The 19,028-nt window shown below is 34.6% G+C and overlaps 2 protein-coding genes across 3 annotated transcripts in view; both read right to left on the bottom strand.

Moving 5' to 3' along the window:
* Positions 1 to 14,468, bottom strand: part of Jvl (javelin-like) — a 67,820-nt gene extending 53,352 nt beyond the window's left edge. Inside the window, exon 1 of one of the 2 annotated variants that reach the window (XM_049840675.2) lies at positions 13,844 to 14,468. In XM_049840675.2, the coding sequence (XP_049696632.2) occupies positions 13,844 to 13,909 (66 nt within the window). In that variant the 5' untranslated portion in view covers positions 13,910 to 14,468. The remainder of the gene's footprint in view (positions 1 to 13,843) is intronic. The other variant, XM_049840674.2, reaches the window with a different exon arrangement.
* A 398-nt stretch (positions 14,469 to 14,866) lies between these two features.
* LOC110378167 (WW domain-containing oxidoreductase) lies at positions 14,867 to 17,655 on the bottom strand. Its single transcript, XM_021337310.3, has 7 exons — positions 17,486 to 17,655; positions 17,176 to 17,413; positions 16,667 to 16,935; positions 16,128 to 16,307; positions 15,778 to 15,892; positions 15,517 to 15,657; positions 14,867 to 15,387 (listed from the first exon to the last, which is right to left on the bottom strand). The coding sequence occupies exons 1-7, from the start codon at positions 17,572 to 17,574 to the stop codon at positions 15,118 to 15,120; spliced, it is 1,302 nt and encodes a 433-aa protein (XP_021192985.3). The 5' UTR covers positions 17,575 to 17,655; the 3' UTR covers positions 14,867 to 15,117.
* Positions 17,656 to 19,028: the final 1,373 nt, after the last annotated feature.

Here is a 19,028-nt window from a genome sequence, read left to right as displayed (position 1 = left end):
TTATACAAGTTTAGGTGCTTTAGTGACCCAAAACTCAAAAATTTTCGCGCTAGCTGCGCTCGCGGCGACTTCATTTTAAAGTGGTTTGTATTTTTCAACATTTTTTTGTCTAACCTATCAAGAAGGTAACTCCTAGTTTCCATATGAGCTTTCTTAATTATGACCTTCGAAATACATTAAGTCACAATCTTTCAATACTAGGTACTACATGAGATAGAGACGGCCCTGACTTTCATGTAAGGTAGGACCTCATTGAATTTAAGTAATATGCTAATATTAAAAATTAGGTCTTGTTTTGTTAAACAAAAAAAAATCGGACTCGTCCGGGGAAAAAATGCGATTTACGCCAAATGTCCGGGTTTTTTTAAATATTTGTCCGGGTTTGGCGAAATTCGAAATGGCAGCCCTAGATCTACTGGATTACGAGTGACATTTTCCACAAGACAGACTAGTGGCTTGTTAGCGTATGTTGTGTCGTAAACTGATTTAAATATATTTTGCATAATGCAACATATATGTATTGATACAATCAGTGGCGGAAGACGAAGAAAGTGACACGGTAACCCGGTTGTGTCGGAGTCGAAAGAAGCGAGAGTAATCGTATGACGTCTGCGATCACAACGGGCGTGGTTATTAACCTCAAGCCTTATAATACAGGAAGTGGCCAATTCATTGTCTCCAGGGGTAATTAAACGACTTACTTTTGGACCACTCTCTATAAATTAGAGCGTTTGACAAAATTAGGTGAGGCTTCATCAAAATTGCTATTTCATTAATTAAGTGAATGCCTGGTAGTCACGCCATACAAAGTCAGATATAGCAAAAATTATTTGTAAGTACATAAATTGTTATTATGTATAAGTTAGGTAGGCACAGGCACATAATAACACAATTACTGTCAATGGGAGTAGACGTAACATGGAATCAAAATTTATGTTATTATGTCTCTGTATAACACACCTGTCAGTTTTGACGGTTATTTACTAAATCATATGACGAAAAGCAATTTAACAACGATCTAATTTCGAAATTCGTACTGACAATGTTCAATTGTGTAAATGTGGTAATGAAAGCGCGTTAGCGATTTCGACTCGCAAAACAGATAGACGCGGTTTGATCGCGTAATGACTTACAGCATCGAATAAATCAGGACAAATTATATATTTGGCCCCGAAATAGTTCACCCAAACGTAATTTCTGCCTCACATTTCTTAACAATTTGAGTGATTGCAGTATTTAAATTGCATTTTAATTTTAAATGAAACGCATTCTATCACATTTAATTATTTAACGAAACGATTTAATGATATAACAAAAGATGATTAAGCAAAATTGCACCTTCTTTTGCTGTAGTGAAAGAAGATAGCTTTTGATTATAAAAATAGGAGCTTTTACACTTTTTTGTACGTTTCTCTTAAATGCACCTCACTCCGTTACATAGACATATTCAATTTCTACTGGAAGTAACTTAAAAGGAAACACTTGTTTAACACTAGGAAAGGCAAATTGCTGACATTTATTGCGTCGGATACTACAAAATGACGCTTTTAACCATACCAATAGTATGGTTTGAAACAAAACGTAGAAAAAGAAGGACCAGCTTTTATCCCAAATTTTTTGGTAGATCAATACATGGTCCAATTTTAGTTTTGGTTTAGTTTGCACGTTTTATCGCTGATTAAAGGTTCATTTTTAAAGATAGCGAAAGGACACGAGAAAGAGAAAATAATCCAGATCTCGTTTTACATGAATAAATTCGAATCTATTTGTACATCTGTAACTTAGCAACAATTTTAAATTCCATAAAAGAGTTGGATGAGTAGAGACGGCCTACAGGGTGACTTCATTTATTATCCTCAATTAATATCATTAGAAGTAGACCTTCTGCGTTTCCATTCTTGCGACGCGAGCGCGGCGACGATCAAACTTCTGCGCACGCGCAACACGCAACACAACTACTTTCGCCGATTAAAATCCGACGCCGTCCGAGATATTGTACGTGACAGACGTTTAACGCGTACCTATTACGAAAGTACGTCACGATTCATACGAATAATTTATTTGATAGCTAATGATGTGTCGAGATCATACCACCATGTGTTCATGTGTGTATAAAGTTAGTTTTGCGATTGAAAACCATGACATTAAACATTAATTAAAGACAATAAGCAAGCATGAATTACCTGTTTTAGTAGAATAGAAACACTGCAAAAAGTAAACAACTGCACACGTACCATTACTACTTTCAAATTGAGAAACGTGCCTAACGAATTGTGTCCCCATCATAATCGAGAAATCATCTTAGCGAGAAGTCATTTCAATATTTATTAAAATGACTCGTTAAATTAAACAAACACGTCTAGTCGGATCGGAAATAAACTGGTTCTCTATGTAGGCAATCCTGTCTATGGCCTCTGATTGATGAAAGCCGTGAACTATGGCAAAGGATTACTTTCCGGTGCCATCGCTTTCTCCTTTAATATCGATTATAAAATACCATAGGTACGATAAATCATCTGTAACAAGCAAATTGCTGCCGGAGGCCACATATGAACATATGCACAAAAGTTATACAGATTATAACACTTCAATCGATACCCAAGTGAAATTGGACCGGAACATCGAAAAGAAATCGATACGATACCTAGCGATGTGGTTAAAGGCAATTTTGAAAGCTTATGTCTTACTCTGCGGACCATATGCTGGCTATAAAAGAATAATTTTATTGATACTGCATTTCTGTTGAGTACTTCCGAGTCTGCGGTGTAGAGAAACCGCATTGGTTTTTATCTTCCTCATAATATGATTGTATTACAGTAGAAATCCGAGGCTTAGAGATCCACTGTGATTTTCCATGAAACAGCGCAGCTATTCATAGTTATCCCAGGAATAATATAACTACATTGAAGGAGACTTTAAAGATGAATAGATGAAAGGACGAGTCATTACTTACGTCCTGTGGCATACTAAGAGTAGACGTAAAATTCGCTACATTAATAAATAGGAGACCAGCAAATAAGAAAGCATAATGTACCAATCAAAAGCGATAAATGGAAGATTATAAATTACAGAACTGAGAGACAATAGGATTTGGTAACACACACATAATATGCACCGCAACACGATAATATCAACTAAATTGGCATTAGCGATCAAGTCGTGAGCATTAATGTGCGCTCGTGTGCACATAATTAAGTTGCGTTTGTTATAGGGAAAGTTATATAACACAGCGAAAGCTTTTGGTATTTGCACATGACACAAAAATGATACTGCACTAACCAGTATGGAGCTAATAAGACTTGATACAAATCGACCATAAATGTGATTGTCACGTTTTTCAAATTGCTACCAACGTTACGGATAATTGTCACGAATTTGTCTTAAAATTAGCGTACGGCGTTGAGTGGGTAAGTAGAGCGCGTCGCGTTCAGTAAAAAGCGTCTATTGCAGCGCCTGTCAATCAAGCGATGTGCATTTTTTTTTTCACTCAAGTTTACTGTGGCTTTCTGCGCAGAAAACACTTTCCATCAATTAGTTGTTGGCTGTAAAGTTTAACGAACATGAATATTTCGAAGCAGGTATTGTGAATTCAACATTTTCTTTGATACGTATAAAGAAACTGCAACAGCAAGTTTTCGGAGAACAATATTATTACCTAATTGTTCCAGATTTTCCCCTATCTGATATTCACAGAAAGGCTATATTGGGTACACGATTATTGCAAGACCCAATCAGCATAAAAGTTAGCTGCAGAAAAGGTAATGCAGTAGTTTTCCTTTTGTTCTAAAGCTCCCGCCCCTGTTTCGCGTGCTACAAAAGGGTTGGTCATACTCAGGGATTCGCCAGGTGGGGCTTCGTGAAAACGCGACCCACTATCCGTCCCATAAATAGGTTAATGACGTGTCATGTCGCCTATTCCATAACAAAATATGTAATCACCTTTGTCACGAACTACGAAAATAATTGACACTGTTTATGAGCATCGTTGGACCAAATTAAGTGGCGAACTAGTTTCATAAACCATTGGTCTAAATATTTGCACTATTAGATGTTCCTTCAACGATTCACTTTCATTCGCTTTTCGTGACTGTTCGTTCAACAGTTCTACAACGAAGGTTTAAAATAATTTGTATTATTTCAAGCACTCAACACGCTGTTCAGTATGACAGGATATGAGAGAAGTCAAAACGTTATTTTACTGCCCACCGTCCACAGTTATTAATATTAATAACAGTGTTAGTATAACATTGAAAGGTGTAGTATGACCAGGTAACTTTGAATTGTGTATACCAGTCTAAATATTTCGTCAGGGTAAAATAGAACGAAACATTCACGCCATCAAGTCTGTCTGACAGAGTGGTAGGCAGGTATAACTAACTAGACTTATGGTGGCACTTAGTCGATTTCTCTATTCGATCGTTCAAGCACTAATTCTAAGAATCTCGATCGGGAATGTCAACTTGTATTTCGAAAGTTCTTCAATTTCAATACGGCTTCTATCAATATTTATCAACAATGCAAACCGCAAATTAGACAGTCGTAAATCGATCTAAATTGATGTCGATTTCGTCCTGAGCTAATGCCATAACAATTCAACCACATTCTGAGAAATATTCGGAGTTAAGGTTAGAAAACGCCCTATTATATTATTATACATATCTAAAAGCTATTCATCGGTTTATCGCAATTTAATAACAACAGTGGCAAGTGTCCTATTTAAAAACTGGTCACAACACAGTAGCATTGGAGTCGGCTCGGCGAAATGAAACCCGGACCGGACGCGATCGCCGATATCACATTAGAAAACCGCTGGGTAGGTACACACCTTGATGCATATTGGTTACACAAGTCCAGCTACAGCCAAGCCGGCTAATTTGTTCGAGTCAAGATCAACTTGAGCAAAAATAGAGCAATCTAGATCTTCAAAGGTTTCTACTTAAACTAGCACGGCAACATCTTTAGGTAAGATGTTGATAGGAAGACTGCAATTAGTACACCTATTTATACGATGGAATAGTTTCTAATCTGCACGTGTAATCGAAGAAACGTTTTCAGTCTCATAGGCATTGGATGAGTCAACTGCAAGTAATCGGAAACGGGGCCAGTCGTAAAGGAAAGGCTAATCAACGCCGTAAGTCATTTTCTATTGAAATCTCTAAAGCTGGTGTTTCTAGTAGATATCTTTATAATAAGGCTTAAAGACCCAGTTTCGCTTGGTGTGGTAAAAAAGCATTAGCGCGGGCGACACAAAATTAATGGAGTCAAAGAAATGAGAATTTATCTAGTGTCTCAGGTTGTAAATTAATCTATAAAAGGAAAAAGGCGGTACCTGCGCACTAAGAATGTCTTTTATATAAACAATAAAAGAATAAATATATCAAGAAAATACAATGGGTATTCTAATGTCATTATTATGTTAGAAATAAACAGACATAATCGGAATTGCAGTGATAGAAATAAAATAAATTATAGCTATTAACGATATTAACCGACATTCACTATGAGTGATGGTCTTTCGAATCACGAAATGCTGAAACTGATCAAATCTACTTCAGAGATATTATCGGCAAGAAGATATTTTTGGTAGCACAACCAGTGTCCATTAAAAAATCATCGGCGATGCTGATGATCGAGATAAAATCATTTGTAAGTTGCATAATGGTTTATTATTTAACCCATTGTTGTGTATACCGGTTTAGCTATTCATTATGACAAACTCCATTATGAGTGTTATTGAATATCTGTGGGTTATCTTTTCGTAAGTTATCTTATGACATTACTTATCGACCTTATCAATTCGCTTGAGAGTGTATAAACAGAATATACGATATCCATGTTTTATTTTGGTGTTAAAGGAGAAAGATATTTTTGATTACATATCAACAAAAACATTCACAGAGTTGATTTTATATGTATTATACCTGCACCGACTCTTGAAGTGTTTTCTTTCTTTTTCGAACTTAACTGATTTTATTCTCAGAAGAACTATTGCATCGTCAGAAATAATGTCTTCATACGTGATTAAGTTACATTATTATAAAATGTTACTTAAAACCAATTCCTAAAAACTGGTAAGGTTCATGAATTACTTAATGACAAAGAACATTTCAGAACTAATTTGAGGCTCATCCAATGTTTGGAAGAGATTAAATTGGAGTCCGAAGGTGCAAATGGAGATAGGACCTACGGCCAAATACTGTACAAATGATTTTTATTCTAATTTATGTACCTATTAAAGTGCATTTAATTCAGCATTCTCGGTAAAATTGTCATGACAGCATTAAAAGACTGGTTTGTTAGTACTTTGTATAGCCCTCCAACGTCACGATAAATGACTTCATCAGACATAACTATCAAGCAGGCACCACTGCGATCACAATTGTTATTCCTTAAGACAATGCCTTGTTTTAATACCAATACATCGTTTACAATATTATAAAATACTTTAGCATACCATTCGTAAGCAAACTTGGCATTTTCAAATACTTTATTAAATAAACACATGCGTGGGAAGAATGAAATAACTAAAACAAAATAAGCTAGGCTTTATGTCTCGAGGTCGAAAAAAACAAATGATACCTAAGTAATGACTTTCGTAACGAAGCATTGCCAAATGTATCTTGTACGTAGGAAGGTAATCAAATGAGTCAGTTTGTTTAGATACTTATTAAATAGAAGGACACATATTATACACAAGGTTCTCGCCGTTTACAACCAAATATAATAAAAAATGCCTTATTCACAAAGGCACTTTCCTCCATTTCAGGTCCTAAATAAAATCGGTAAAAAAATATACGCCTCGTTACCCTTAAAATATTATCCAACAGTCGCGTTTAGTATTTTTAACAGCGACCTTACCCTTTCAAACCCTTTTGTTGGGACTAAATTAATTTCTATTTCAACCATGCGTTCTGCAAAGTACAGACCATTTGCCACAGAACATAAAATGTGTAGAAGGAGCTAAATAAAATTGGGAAATATTCCTCAAATAAAACCGTTTTGTCATATTCATGTTTATGACTAACCATTCAGTGCGTAACATAGAATGTGACAGCACTCACGTGCGCTTGGAGTGCCTAATACCATGCGGTCTTGCCGCGTGAACTCACAGATCCATACAATGCAGACTATTGGATAGGGGCTTCGGTTATTGCCGAAATTAGCCACCCTTCAGAAAATGCACGTGAGCGAAGCCTACAAACACACACGTTGCATCGGATTGTAATTACGCTGGTCAGTCTGTTAATTAAGCGTGGGAGGGTACTTGTATATTAGTGGTTGCTGGTCTGCGGTGACAACGGCGAGCAACAAGCGTGACGACACGGAAATGCGGGTTGCGTTTAGAAAGCAGTTTTGTTATTTGGTACGCATATGTGCACATTGCTATTGGATCGCAAATAGCAAATTATCATTGAATACTCTTTATTATTTTACATAATCATTATTAGCAATCCTGAGAGTTTGAAAGAAAGTCTGCGGGGCAAGTGGAGTTGCGAAAATTGCAGTGGAAGAAAAATCAATTTACAGAAGACTTCAAAAACGAAAATTACTATAGCATGAGGACGGCAAGGAAAAAAATTGAAGTCAATTTAATTAGCTTCAAAGTTTTAAAAATATTAATAGGGTAAGTAAATGATTAATATTGTATAATAATCAGTTTCCTTTTCCGCGTAACGTCTGCCCTTGAGTACGTAACAAATGTAGGGTTTCAAGCGTACAGGCAAGCCCAACAAGTGAGTTAGGAATTCTAAGTTACATAAACTACACGTAATAACTACATAAATTCAAATCAATTAACTGTTGATCAGTATGAGATTTCTTTATTATGTGGCCAAGCGATATGAAATAAGTAAGAGAAATGTTAAACAGTGCCTCCATACCATAACTTTAAATATGTTAATAATACTTACAGTAATTAATTTCATCACGTGCATGAAGTTGGTAAAGACATGTTTTCATAAAAAACTTATTATCAAGATCTCTGTCCCGACGTTCTTTATCTTCTCCTAAGTTCATTCCATTAGATCCTATTAAAATATATTAATTCACAGGACAAACAGGGTGTCTCCATTAGCTTTTGCATAATCTGAACACAACTAAGCACTGCAAATGCAAATAGGTACCAACGATGCAAGTGTTTAACTATTTACTTATCACAAACTGTTTTCAAAGCACTATATTATTAAAAATTTTAAGAGACAGCTATTCATTCATATTTAAGTGAGAACAGTTCTGACCTAGGCGAAGGTCAAATCTTAAAACGAAAATATTAATTTTGCTGTCAGTACAATCTATTAGCAGTTCGGTAATATGACTGGAGAAAGTAACTAATTACCGTTGAAATGCGAATAATGTAGTCATACACCCAGACATGCAAGAAATATGAGTGGCAAAGCTTTCATCTTTGCATTGGATACGGCCTCTAATGAGTGTATACCACACCAGAAATGAGCAATCGATTACACACCAATTCAAATCGATTTAAATTCATATCGATATGAAACGTAACAGTCTACGATTACGATTTAGCCGTAGGAAACCTCAACTCAGAAGCCATATAGAGGAAAGAATATTGTAGACTTTTCCGTTGTTGCATTCGTAATGACAGTGATTAAGTGTTTAAGATCTGTAATCGACCTCAAGATGGCTGCAACTCGCTCCGAGTTTAAATGGCATGATTGGTAGACGTCGCAATTAAATGTTTTGGCGATGAAAAGTTTCAAGTGTCTACTGACAAATACAGGGTTATGTTACTGAATATCCGTTCCTCAAACGTTGAGAAACACTTTGATTGACGAGCAAGCAAACAATTTCAACACTCTTCTTTGTCTTTCTAAAAGGCAATTTGATGCGCAGAAGTATTGAAGAGAATCGTTAATACAATAAAATATTGATTGTAACATCTTGTTTGATATTAAGAAGATACTGTCAGTTGCGATATCAGTAAGAACTGATAAGCATCTGGTTAGATGGAAGACTTCTTAACCCGTCAATAGGCTATTATGATGTTGCGCAAACTGAACATTACGTTTTAATGGAAATTCTTCTATCTTCACAGAGCTTCTGGTATCGATGTAACGCGAAATTAGTTGATGTAATCGAAATAAGGTAAAAAAGCGATTGGACTAGAACGAACGAATGACGCAAGCTGAATGGATGACGGTATGTCACAGATAGCAGTAGTATGCTTTACGTCTACGGATCCAGGCAAAATATGGTAGAAAAATGCATATTACATATTTTGAAACTGTTTTCCTGCTAGGTACCAGTTTTTCCTACATTACAAATGAAACCAGGTATACCTTTTCGTGTGTTGGCGAATTAAGTTTTTGCTCAAGTTTAATGCGCAATACTTTGCAAGTATCCGTTTATGTACAAGAAAATGGTAAGATAACAGTTTCAGTGTAAAAAATAAAAAAGACATGACTTTCTACATAAAGTACAAAGGTATATGAGATGATGTATCTGATTAGCTTACCCGTGCAATGTTCTCGCTAAGTGCACCACTACACGTTATCTATTACATTACATTATAACACGCACCGTTTTCCTCACTTTCTTTTTTGGAAACAAGATTTTTTTCATCGTAGTTGTTTCACTATACACTATCGCACATGTTTATAGATTAAGTGTACAGAACACTAACAATGGTTGCCGTGGAGGTCGGCACTCGCGAGCAGCAAATATTTCGCAAGTCTCTGAAACAGACTGGCTGACGGGACCGAACATTGAACATTGCCAACTAGGTAGATAGGTTTTGCCACAAGCACGCGATCGGTAGTTACGTACCTTATACAATTTTAATATCGAGTGTACACGAAACAATGTATTCAATGTACCTATACTCTATGATCATTGCCCTGAAAATAGCTGTGAATCATTTAAAGATATTCGTTAATTAATTAATACGATTTTACCCAAATATAGTACCTTTGATGGAAACAGAAAATTTCTTCAGTTTATACGACAACTGGATGTCATAGAACAAACAATAAAGAATGAGATGGCTGAATTTCACATTAGCTATTAGCAACTCGCTTTAGTGTAGAAAATATATCCTGAAATAGCTATTCTCACACTCAAATATTATAATGTATCATAAAAGTTACATAAAAGATCAAGAGCGTAAAGAAATTATACAAAATTCGTAGCTTAGCAATGCAATTCGGGTTGCTGTCAAGACATACAAAATGTAACTATCGTAGTGAGGGGACGATTCACGCGAACCTCGTCCCTGGTACCCTGGTACCGACAGCAGCTATACTCTGAACATGCGACCTAAGACGCTATAAAAAATCGTTTATCTTTCTTTATTATAGTTACAAAAACAAAATTACTCTGCAAAGAAAGTTCTGCACTTTCGTTTCGGAACTTTAGTTTAGGTGTGGGAACAAAGTTTTAGTAACATAATACTCGTAGGAGTGGATTAAGGTGCATAGCAAGGTGGTGAGAGTAATATTAAGTAGTATCAAAATGTTCAGTTTAATCATAACCTCTAGATGCCTAGGTTACAGCCTTGCGTAACCGTTGATATTTGATGCTGCAATCAATTCAAGATAAAAATACATGAGTAATACAAACACGGTTGCATTTAATACGATATGCTATTCCTTACTTCCATTTAAACATGGGATTACAAATCATATTGTCGATTATTTAAGACAAGTTTCTTTATACAGCTCCGAAATAAGTGGCTGCTTGCAACATTCACGACAGCTGTGCAGTGGCAGATGCTGTGCGAATTCTTTATGTGGCGAGGCCCCCACATCCTTATGTAAATGAGTTATTTACACAGAACAAGCTCCTCTACGTACATGGATGCAAAAACGATCGCATCGCACAGGTGGAAGCGTGGGAGTAAAAAGTAGATATTACTTTAGTGCACAATTAATACACCAGCGGTGTCGTGGCGTTCCGTGCAAATTAAATTGTGTCAGCTGCTTGGCCCACATCGTATTGTCTCGCCGTGGGATCAAGATACTATTATTGTTCATCGGCAAACTCTTGGCAAAATAGAAAATTGTGAACAATGGCGTGTTATTTTTTAACTTCCCGCACCGAAGCACTCGGAACCAGGCAAAGAATAACGCCTATACGTAAGAGCATGCGACTGAAATGTGATCAGCATTTCTAGTCTAGCTGCACATACTTTCACGAAGGAAACATCAGATCATAATAAACAATCATAAATTCTAATTAAAATAAAACGTTTTCGAGTTCAGCAGAGGTAAACAATTGCAAATCTTCGAGTTTCACTTTGCTTTCTTTAGTGCATATGGAGTTGCATCTTTGTATGCATGTAAAGCTGAAGATAAAGCATTGCGAAGGCAGCCGTCGAGAAACTGAGGAACCTAACGTTCTTCGATCGCTATAAAGATAAGTTCATATTTCGTTCTTATCCCAACATGTAGACATTGCATATCAACAATAATTTTACATAAATACATAGTTGTTGGTCGTATCATGGCGAAATCTTACGGAATCTGGCAGTAAAGGTGGAGACGTACTACGTATCGTTGGAACGAGTTCCACGGAGGCATTTAATTCAAATATTCTTGCGAATAATTTTGTAAGCACATGAGTAAGTTAATTGCCACATATTTATTGCTCCTGCGTGCTTAATGTTGCACGTAGCTCCTTATATGTACACATATTAATTTTGCGTAACGTTTAAAAAACATTAGATATGGTAAAGTATAATTAAAGCTGTGAATTTATTTTTAAAACAAATCACATTCTCTTGCCATTCATCTCGGTGCATCTCAAATCCTTTTTAAATGCATGATAATAAACACGCAATATTTGCGTTCTCTTAAGGACAAAACCTTTAACCGTTTCAATTCTCTCTAGAAATTAGTGATTTAAGTTGTAAGTAATAAGTAAGTTAATTTTAGAATATAAAACATACTTAAGTAAGGAACTTTCCATCCATTGTTTAAAATGGCTATTCATAAATGAATTGATAACAATATTGGAACAGTAATAAAGCTGATATTCTAAAAATAACAAAAACTGACTTCTAGAAATAAATAGACCATTAGTAGCTGTGACCACAGATAAGATAGTGTTGGGTAAGCAAGTCAATACTTGGAAGGGCTCTGAGAGCTAGCTATCACTTCATGTTAATGAAATCTAAGTTGATGTTATGTAAACTATTACAGTGCACGCTAAGCAACACTTATGCAGCTGAGATTAATATTTACTTAGAATATCATTGTATAATCAAGCCTAATGTTTTTATTCCATTATAGTCAGTACAGCTGTCAAAACAGTCTGATAATGACAAAAGATTGCTCAATCAAAGCATTTCTTTCAATATGTTTAAGGCTGAAGTTCACCGACAACATAAACATCAGTTTTCTGCAGAAGTTTATGTTATTGGAGCACTTGGGCCTTAGTGTTTCAACTGCGGTTCGAGTTTACTGTTAACTAGATCTTTCCCTGCAGTTCTCTGGGAACACACTTTCCATGGCATTCTGTACAAAATATATCCTATGTTACTCGAGAATAGTCTATCTACCCAGCAGTAAGATAATGTTTCAGACCTTTTAGAGTACAAATAGAGAATTTTTCCTCTTTCTTGTGAAGTGTAGAAGTATCCATAGATTAAAAGATACAATTGTATTGTTGTCATTTAGTAGGTATGTATCAAAATAAATAAACAGCTCTTATCTGACAATGATCCCAATTGACAGAGGATTTTAAACTCTTGGCCCCAATAGTTATTTATCTATAGTATTAAGTTTTTAAAGCCTAACAAATGGGAAATTAATTTATAATATATATAATATAGGATAATCTAATATGTAGATATTTGTTTGACATGAACAGATGTTTTTTTTATACTAAGATTTAATGGGTATTGCGATGCAACAATATTACTTAGCAACCATAGTGTTATTCCATGGATTCTGATTTGAGCAAATACTTCATACACAGCACAGCACCATAAAGCCATTATTATGTGCTAAAATAAGGTAAAAGTAGTACTATAAAAGTTTATGACGGACAATACTTACTCAAGGCAATAAAAACAAAATACTTAAACATTTTACACGGTTAAGTATACAAGGTAATTTTATATTTATGATTTATGCTATTTTACTATTTCCTGATAAACAGTAGGCTTAGCTAATTCTACCTTCAATGTTATTGCTCGCTGTAGCGATATCTTGTTTGTGCACCTTGAAGTTACCTTGCCATTATAATGATTTGTATATTATTACAGTATATTTGAAACACGATCATATCATGATTATCTGATACCAACAACCGACTATTACGATTACCCGACTGTTGTGAAGGTTGAACAATTTAATTTCATAACAAAAATCAGATCTCATCTAAGACATTGGTTAAGTCAATGAGTGTAACATATCATACTTAACAGATAGAAGAAAATCTCTCATGAAAACCAAATAATTATACTGACATTTAATCAATGAAAATACTAATTCATCCTTCCTAAATATTGCCACATATTTCATTTTTAAATTAAAATTAAGTGTGCCACAGTGATGTACTACTAATAAAAACTCCCTTGGGGGTAGTGCAGCTTCTAGAAAGGTACATTACAACTTTAAAAGGATGCTAAGTACCCACCAACTTAAATATCTTTGTTTCAGTAACTTACACATTATTCCAAGGTTAATTTAGACATTCAAGCGAGCACTAAGTGTAATTGAAGTGGAAACAAGTTTCATTGTTGATCTTTGATTGCAAATGAAGTCACATTTGAGGATAGTATTCAACATGTTTTGTTCGGAATTCACAGCTGAAAGTATATTCCTGCAATCATGTTTCCAGTCTTTAAGGTAAAAGTGAAGCAATAGTGATTACTTACCACATTATTATAATTGAAGGCTGTGGCCCCAGGCTCGAAATATTCTCCGTTAATCTTATCCCCCATCTTGATGTTGGCAATCACTAACTTTTTAAAGTTTTAGGTACACACACAACCATTTTAAACAACAACATTACTTAATTTTATTATTCTCAAAACATTTTCTATGATTTAAAGGAAATTCAATGACCGTTAGGAGCGTCCGAACTAGCATCGTTTTATTCAACTATTTATCAGCGTTCATTCTAATTTATGGTTTTCCAGTATTTAATATGTACAATGGAAATGGATCGTTAATTTAATAAGTAACACGGACTTTTCTAATATTAAAAAAACAAAATTATTATATTTCACTAGGTACTTCTTGACAATTTACCTTGACACATAAAAATGTGTCAAAGTCGCCATGTTTAGATTCACAGATAACATAAAGTATAAAGGCCCTTCACACTAGTAATATTAGCACTAGCATTAATATATGTAATAATGATGGATTTCAATGGTAAATTGTTTGTAATTTCGCGCACACTTGTTGGACAGTGGCCAACTTAGTTAAAAAAATGTACGAGAAAATAAGTTGTGAATCGTGGAGAGAAAAAAATCGCACTGTGCTTTCATGCGAACAGACTTAAGCTTGTATGTACGTACTCATACACACATTATACAAAAATAACGTATCTCAGCAGCAGCAGCAGGAAATCACTCGCGCTTCAAAATAATTAATCTCAATAGAAACCTACCTTTAACTACCTAATTATAACAGCCAGCAAAGTTGACCAGCTTGCTGGAATCCAACCCTCCTACATAATATCTTTCGTGTCGATAAATTACTTTAGTTTTCTGCGTGTTGTTTTATTTTATTATGCGAGTTACAATAACAATATAATTTTTGTTCCTGTAGGTATTGACCCTGACTTGTAGATGTTGTCTATTCGTTAATTGAATGAAGCCAGTTCTTACATTTAACAATAGCGATTTTAATGAAATACTAGATCGACTATACAGGTTTTGATTAAAAAACAATTTGATTCAAATCTTTACACCTTTTATAAATTATAATACACTTTTTACATTATTTTGTTTATAAGTAAGGTATTCTTATTTCATTCAACATTTTTGTGTCAAAACTTCAGTTAAGTATACAAATACAAAGTTAACATATTACTACCTTTAAATGCTTTAAAATATACAAGTTAATATCATCACTTTGGAATTAATAAATATGATATAAAACGTTTATTTGTCTGGTCTTAAAGCAGGAGTCTTTAAAACTATTATGTATTCGAAGATTGTTGTTTTCCTTCGGATTCTCCTTTATCAACAGGCTGTGTGCTCGCGTACTTATCCAAGTACTTCTGTAGGCCTTCGGGGCCAACTCTAGCGGCGATCATTTTGAGCGACATGGCGAATAGTTCGTGCGCTAAGCTTTTGTCACGTGCGAGAGCTGACTCTTCGCAGTAGAAGCAGTTGTTAAAGTATAAGCCAGTGACGCCCTCTAACTCGGCGGCTGTTGCTGCGTAGACTGTTGTTGCGGCGGCTTGTTGCTGTAACAGATTTTATTTATTTTAAAAATGTATTAATCTTATAAGTTTGCTAAGAAAGTAACTGAAAATGTATATTATCGTGATTACTTATAATTTTATATTAAAAAAAACAGTGTTGCCATTTCTTACCATAGATTTAGTGAAAGGTCTGACTAAGAAAAATGCTAGTCTGAAGAGCCACCATGATTTGCTTAAGTTTGTGTACACCATGTTTCCTGGATGAAGAGAATTCACACATATGCCTTTGTCCCTCCATTCTTCACTTAGCACCTAAAATGTTTAAGTAAAATAATATTTTAAAGAACACTATTTAAAAAATATATTTCACAAACTAGACAAATCGGTTAATTGTTTGAAACCACTTCATGAAATGAAAAAATATTCAGTTACCTTAGCAGTAATAACATTATACAACTTGGAATTGTTGTAAGCCATCATAGAACTATAGGAATCTTTGGGCATTGCAATGTTTTGCAGTGTAAATACATTCTTCAGATCAGCAAACCTGAAAACAAAGACAACCAACTTTATTTTGATAGAAAACTAGAGGTTTTGAATAGTAAATAATGATCATCATTCACCAGCAACTTCTTTATGTAATGGTTTCTAAATAGTTGATAAGTACTACAATTATTAATTAATTTCCAGAAGAAGGACATCCCTTTGTAGAGGCTTTTAGCTGATGCTTATTGTCAATATTTGAATTAGCATGACCAAACTGTAATCTCATTAATACATACCTGTGTGATTCTGAAGACACAAATATCACTCTAGAGCCTTTTCTTAAGAGAGGCTCTAACAATATAGCCAGGTATAAGTGGCTAAGATGGTTGACTTGGCACGTAATCTCAATGTTCTCTCCGGTTTCAGTATATGGTAAACCAAATACACCTGCATTTAGTATTACTATGTCAAGGTGGCTGAAAACAAAAAAATACATGATTAAAATAATAGTCTTAAAAGTGAAAAAATGCACAAAATGACCAGGTTTAAGGAGTAATTAAAAGCAATCTTAGTATATTTAAGTGTTTGTAATGTAGCTGCCATACCTAATAGTTTAATTTACTTTAACTATACCTTGTAATAAAACAGCAACAGTATCACAATTGCCTGAGCAGTACAAAAGTTAATGAGCCAGTCATTAAAAATATCTACCTACAATTCAATTACAAAGTCTACTCTCTTTTTTTTCTTAGATAAACATTTGCTGTTACCAAGAAATGTTTAACATTTCTATAATCCTTTGTTTCACATAATTTCATAGTAAATTGATACTTACTCTGAGAAAACCGTTTTAATTGCTGCAGCACATTTCTTCACACTCTGTAAGGAGGTTAAATCTAAGTGAATAGATTTTAAATCATCCTCTGAAGCTTTGGTTTCCTGCACTATGGTCTGTATGGCTTGCTGTGTGCCTTCCATGTTGCGATTTGCAAATAGAACATTGCACCCGTGTCTGGCCAGTGATTTGGCAGTTTCATAGCCAATGCCAGCATTGGAACCAGTTACAAGTGCATATTTTCCTGATAAGTCCACACCATGTAACACCTGAAAATATATTCAATATTTGAGTAGTTACTTCTATATATTTAAAGGGTTTCCGCATTTTTTGTCATAATTACACGATTGTAATTAGATATTTAAGTAGTAGAAGTTGACTAGATACAAAAAACAACCTTGAATATTACATTTAAATACTACTACAAATGGATGGAAATTTATTATGCTGCCTTGACTTGAAGTTTGATGAAAAAAAATGATAAAATTATTTAATAGTTCAGAACTGACCTGAAAAGCAGTGGAAGAAGCATCAAACCTCTGTCTAAAGTCATGCACATGTTCCTTAGCATCTGTAGCGAATGCTAACCTAGGGTCCACATATGTTTTGTTCCCAGTCTCCTTATGAACATACACCGGCTTGCCTTCATCGTCCACAGATTTCGACCAGCCGAAAGGCAATTCTTTTGGAATTTCCTTCTTCCGACCAGTTCTTGGATGTGTCCATTGCGTCTTATTGGTACAAGTGCTGAAGTTCAATAGTACAACGATAAAAAAATCACATGAATAGATATGAAATTCAAAGTTTGTTGTTACTTACTTTATAAAGTAAACACTGCCGTCTTCAGTTGACTTTTGCTCCCACCCTGACGGTAACTCATCTTCACTATCAGAGTCTATGTTATGCATGTTATAAATTCAAAGTTAATTTGTGTCTGAGACGACAAATTGGTTAAACAATGAGATAGTCATCAATCAACTGAAATCAACATCAACAAAACCCATTGACGTTGACACAAGTCAAGACCAGAACTGTCATTTTACTGACATTGTCAATGTCAGCTAGACATTTCTCCATAGATATAATATTACTAAACAAGATTGCGCACGCTCAAAATATATATTTTTACGAAAATGAACTCTATTTTAACGCAATAAGGTACTAAATTGGTTGCATAATACACAGAGGCAAATCCGAGCCGAGAGGGATAGTTCGAACGGAGGCTGTTTGTCTCTTTCTAACACCTTGCCAGCATAAAAAAAATGTTGTGATCAAAAGTTTTGTCTTCCCAAAAAACAATTGAATCACTTATATTTTTATCTTATTTTAACAATTGTAAGTCAACAAATTAATAACAATTATTAAAAGCCTTTATAAGTATCTTAAGGTCACAATCTGCGTAAGTTAAAACTTCAATACCAATCTGCGTTTAATAATCTTAGCAAATTCGGATTTGTCTCACATAGCTTAATCTCATAGTCACCCTATTAGAAAGGGACAGACAGCCTCCGTACTAACTGTTTCACTCGGCTCGTTTTTTGGGTTTATATGCGCAGTCCTGTTTACTAATATTATGTCTATGCATTTCTCTCAATAACGATATGACAGCATTTTTTGGTTTGAATATTAGTCTTTTGATACGAAACTGTATTATAAACTTTTTTTTTTGCAAATGTTCATGTTGAGAATCTCTCAGTATAATATGATCATAGATGTAATATACTAAACAAGATTGCGCACTCTCAAAATATATATGACCTCTGTTCCAACGCAATAAGGTACTAAATTGGTTGCATAATACACAGAGGCAAATCCGAGCCGAGAGGGATAGTTAGGACGGAGGCCGTTTGTCTCTTTCTAACACCTTGCAGGAATAAAAAAATGTTATGATCAACAGTTTTGTCTTCCCAAAAAAACAATTGAATCACTTATATTTTATCTTATTTTAACCATTGTAAGACAACAAATTAATAACAATCGCATTAATTTATTCGTATTTATTCTTAAAACATAAACAACATTTTTTATTTTGCTTTTTTTTTATTTTCTAGCGGTAACCCTGAACATTCTTGGCGCGTAATCGGCATTTAAAATTTTGTTTATCTTTTTTTGTATTAAATCAATTTAAACTATTAAAATGGTGAAAAAGTGTTGCTTTTATACTTGTAAAAGTGAATCCTTTGGTGGTTGCAATATATCGTTCCACAGGTAAGCTAATAATAACATTTTCGTAAATCAAACAACTAGGGTGCCCATGAAGCATGAATTCTTGTAATGAGTCATAATATGGGTGATGGATTTTAAAACTGTTGTACTATTGTTATAGCTTCCCAAAAAAATGTAGAAAGGCGATATAAATGGC

The sequence above is a fragment of the Helicoverpa armigera genome, chromosome 13 (genome assembly GCF_030705265.1).
Source record: "Helicoverpa armigera isolate CAAS_96S chromosome 13, ASM3070526v1, whole genome shotgun sequence".
In the NCBI taxonomy this organism is placed as follows: domain Eukaryota; kingdom Metazoa; phylum Arthropoda; class Insecta; order Lepidoptera; family Noctuidae; genus Helicoverpa; species Helicoverpa armigera.
This window is presented reverse-complemented; position numbering and strand designations above follow the sequence as displayed.

Coding starts and splice junctions, on each gene's coding strand:
- LOC110378167 (XM_021337310.3), bottom strand. CDS start 17,574: ATGCATAACATAGACTCTGATAGTGAAGATGAGTTACCGTCAGGGTGG. Junction 16,936..17,175: donor CTTCTTCCACTGCTTTTCAG/GTCAGTTCTGAA, acceptor ATATATTTTCAG/GTGTTACATGGTGTGGACTT. Junction 15,388..15,516: donor GACCTTTCACTAAATCTATG/GTAAGAAATGGC, acceptor AATCTGTTACAG/CAACAAGCCGCCGCAACAAC.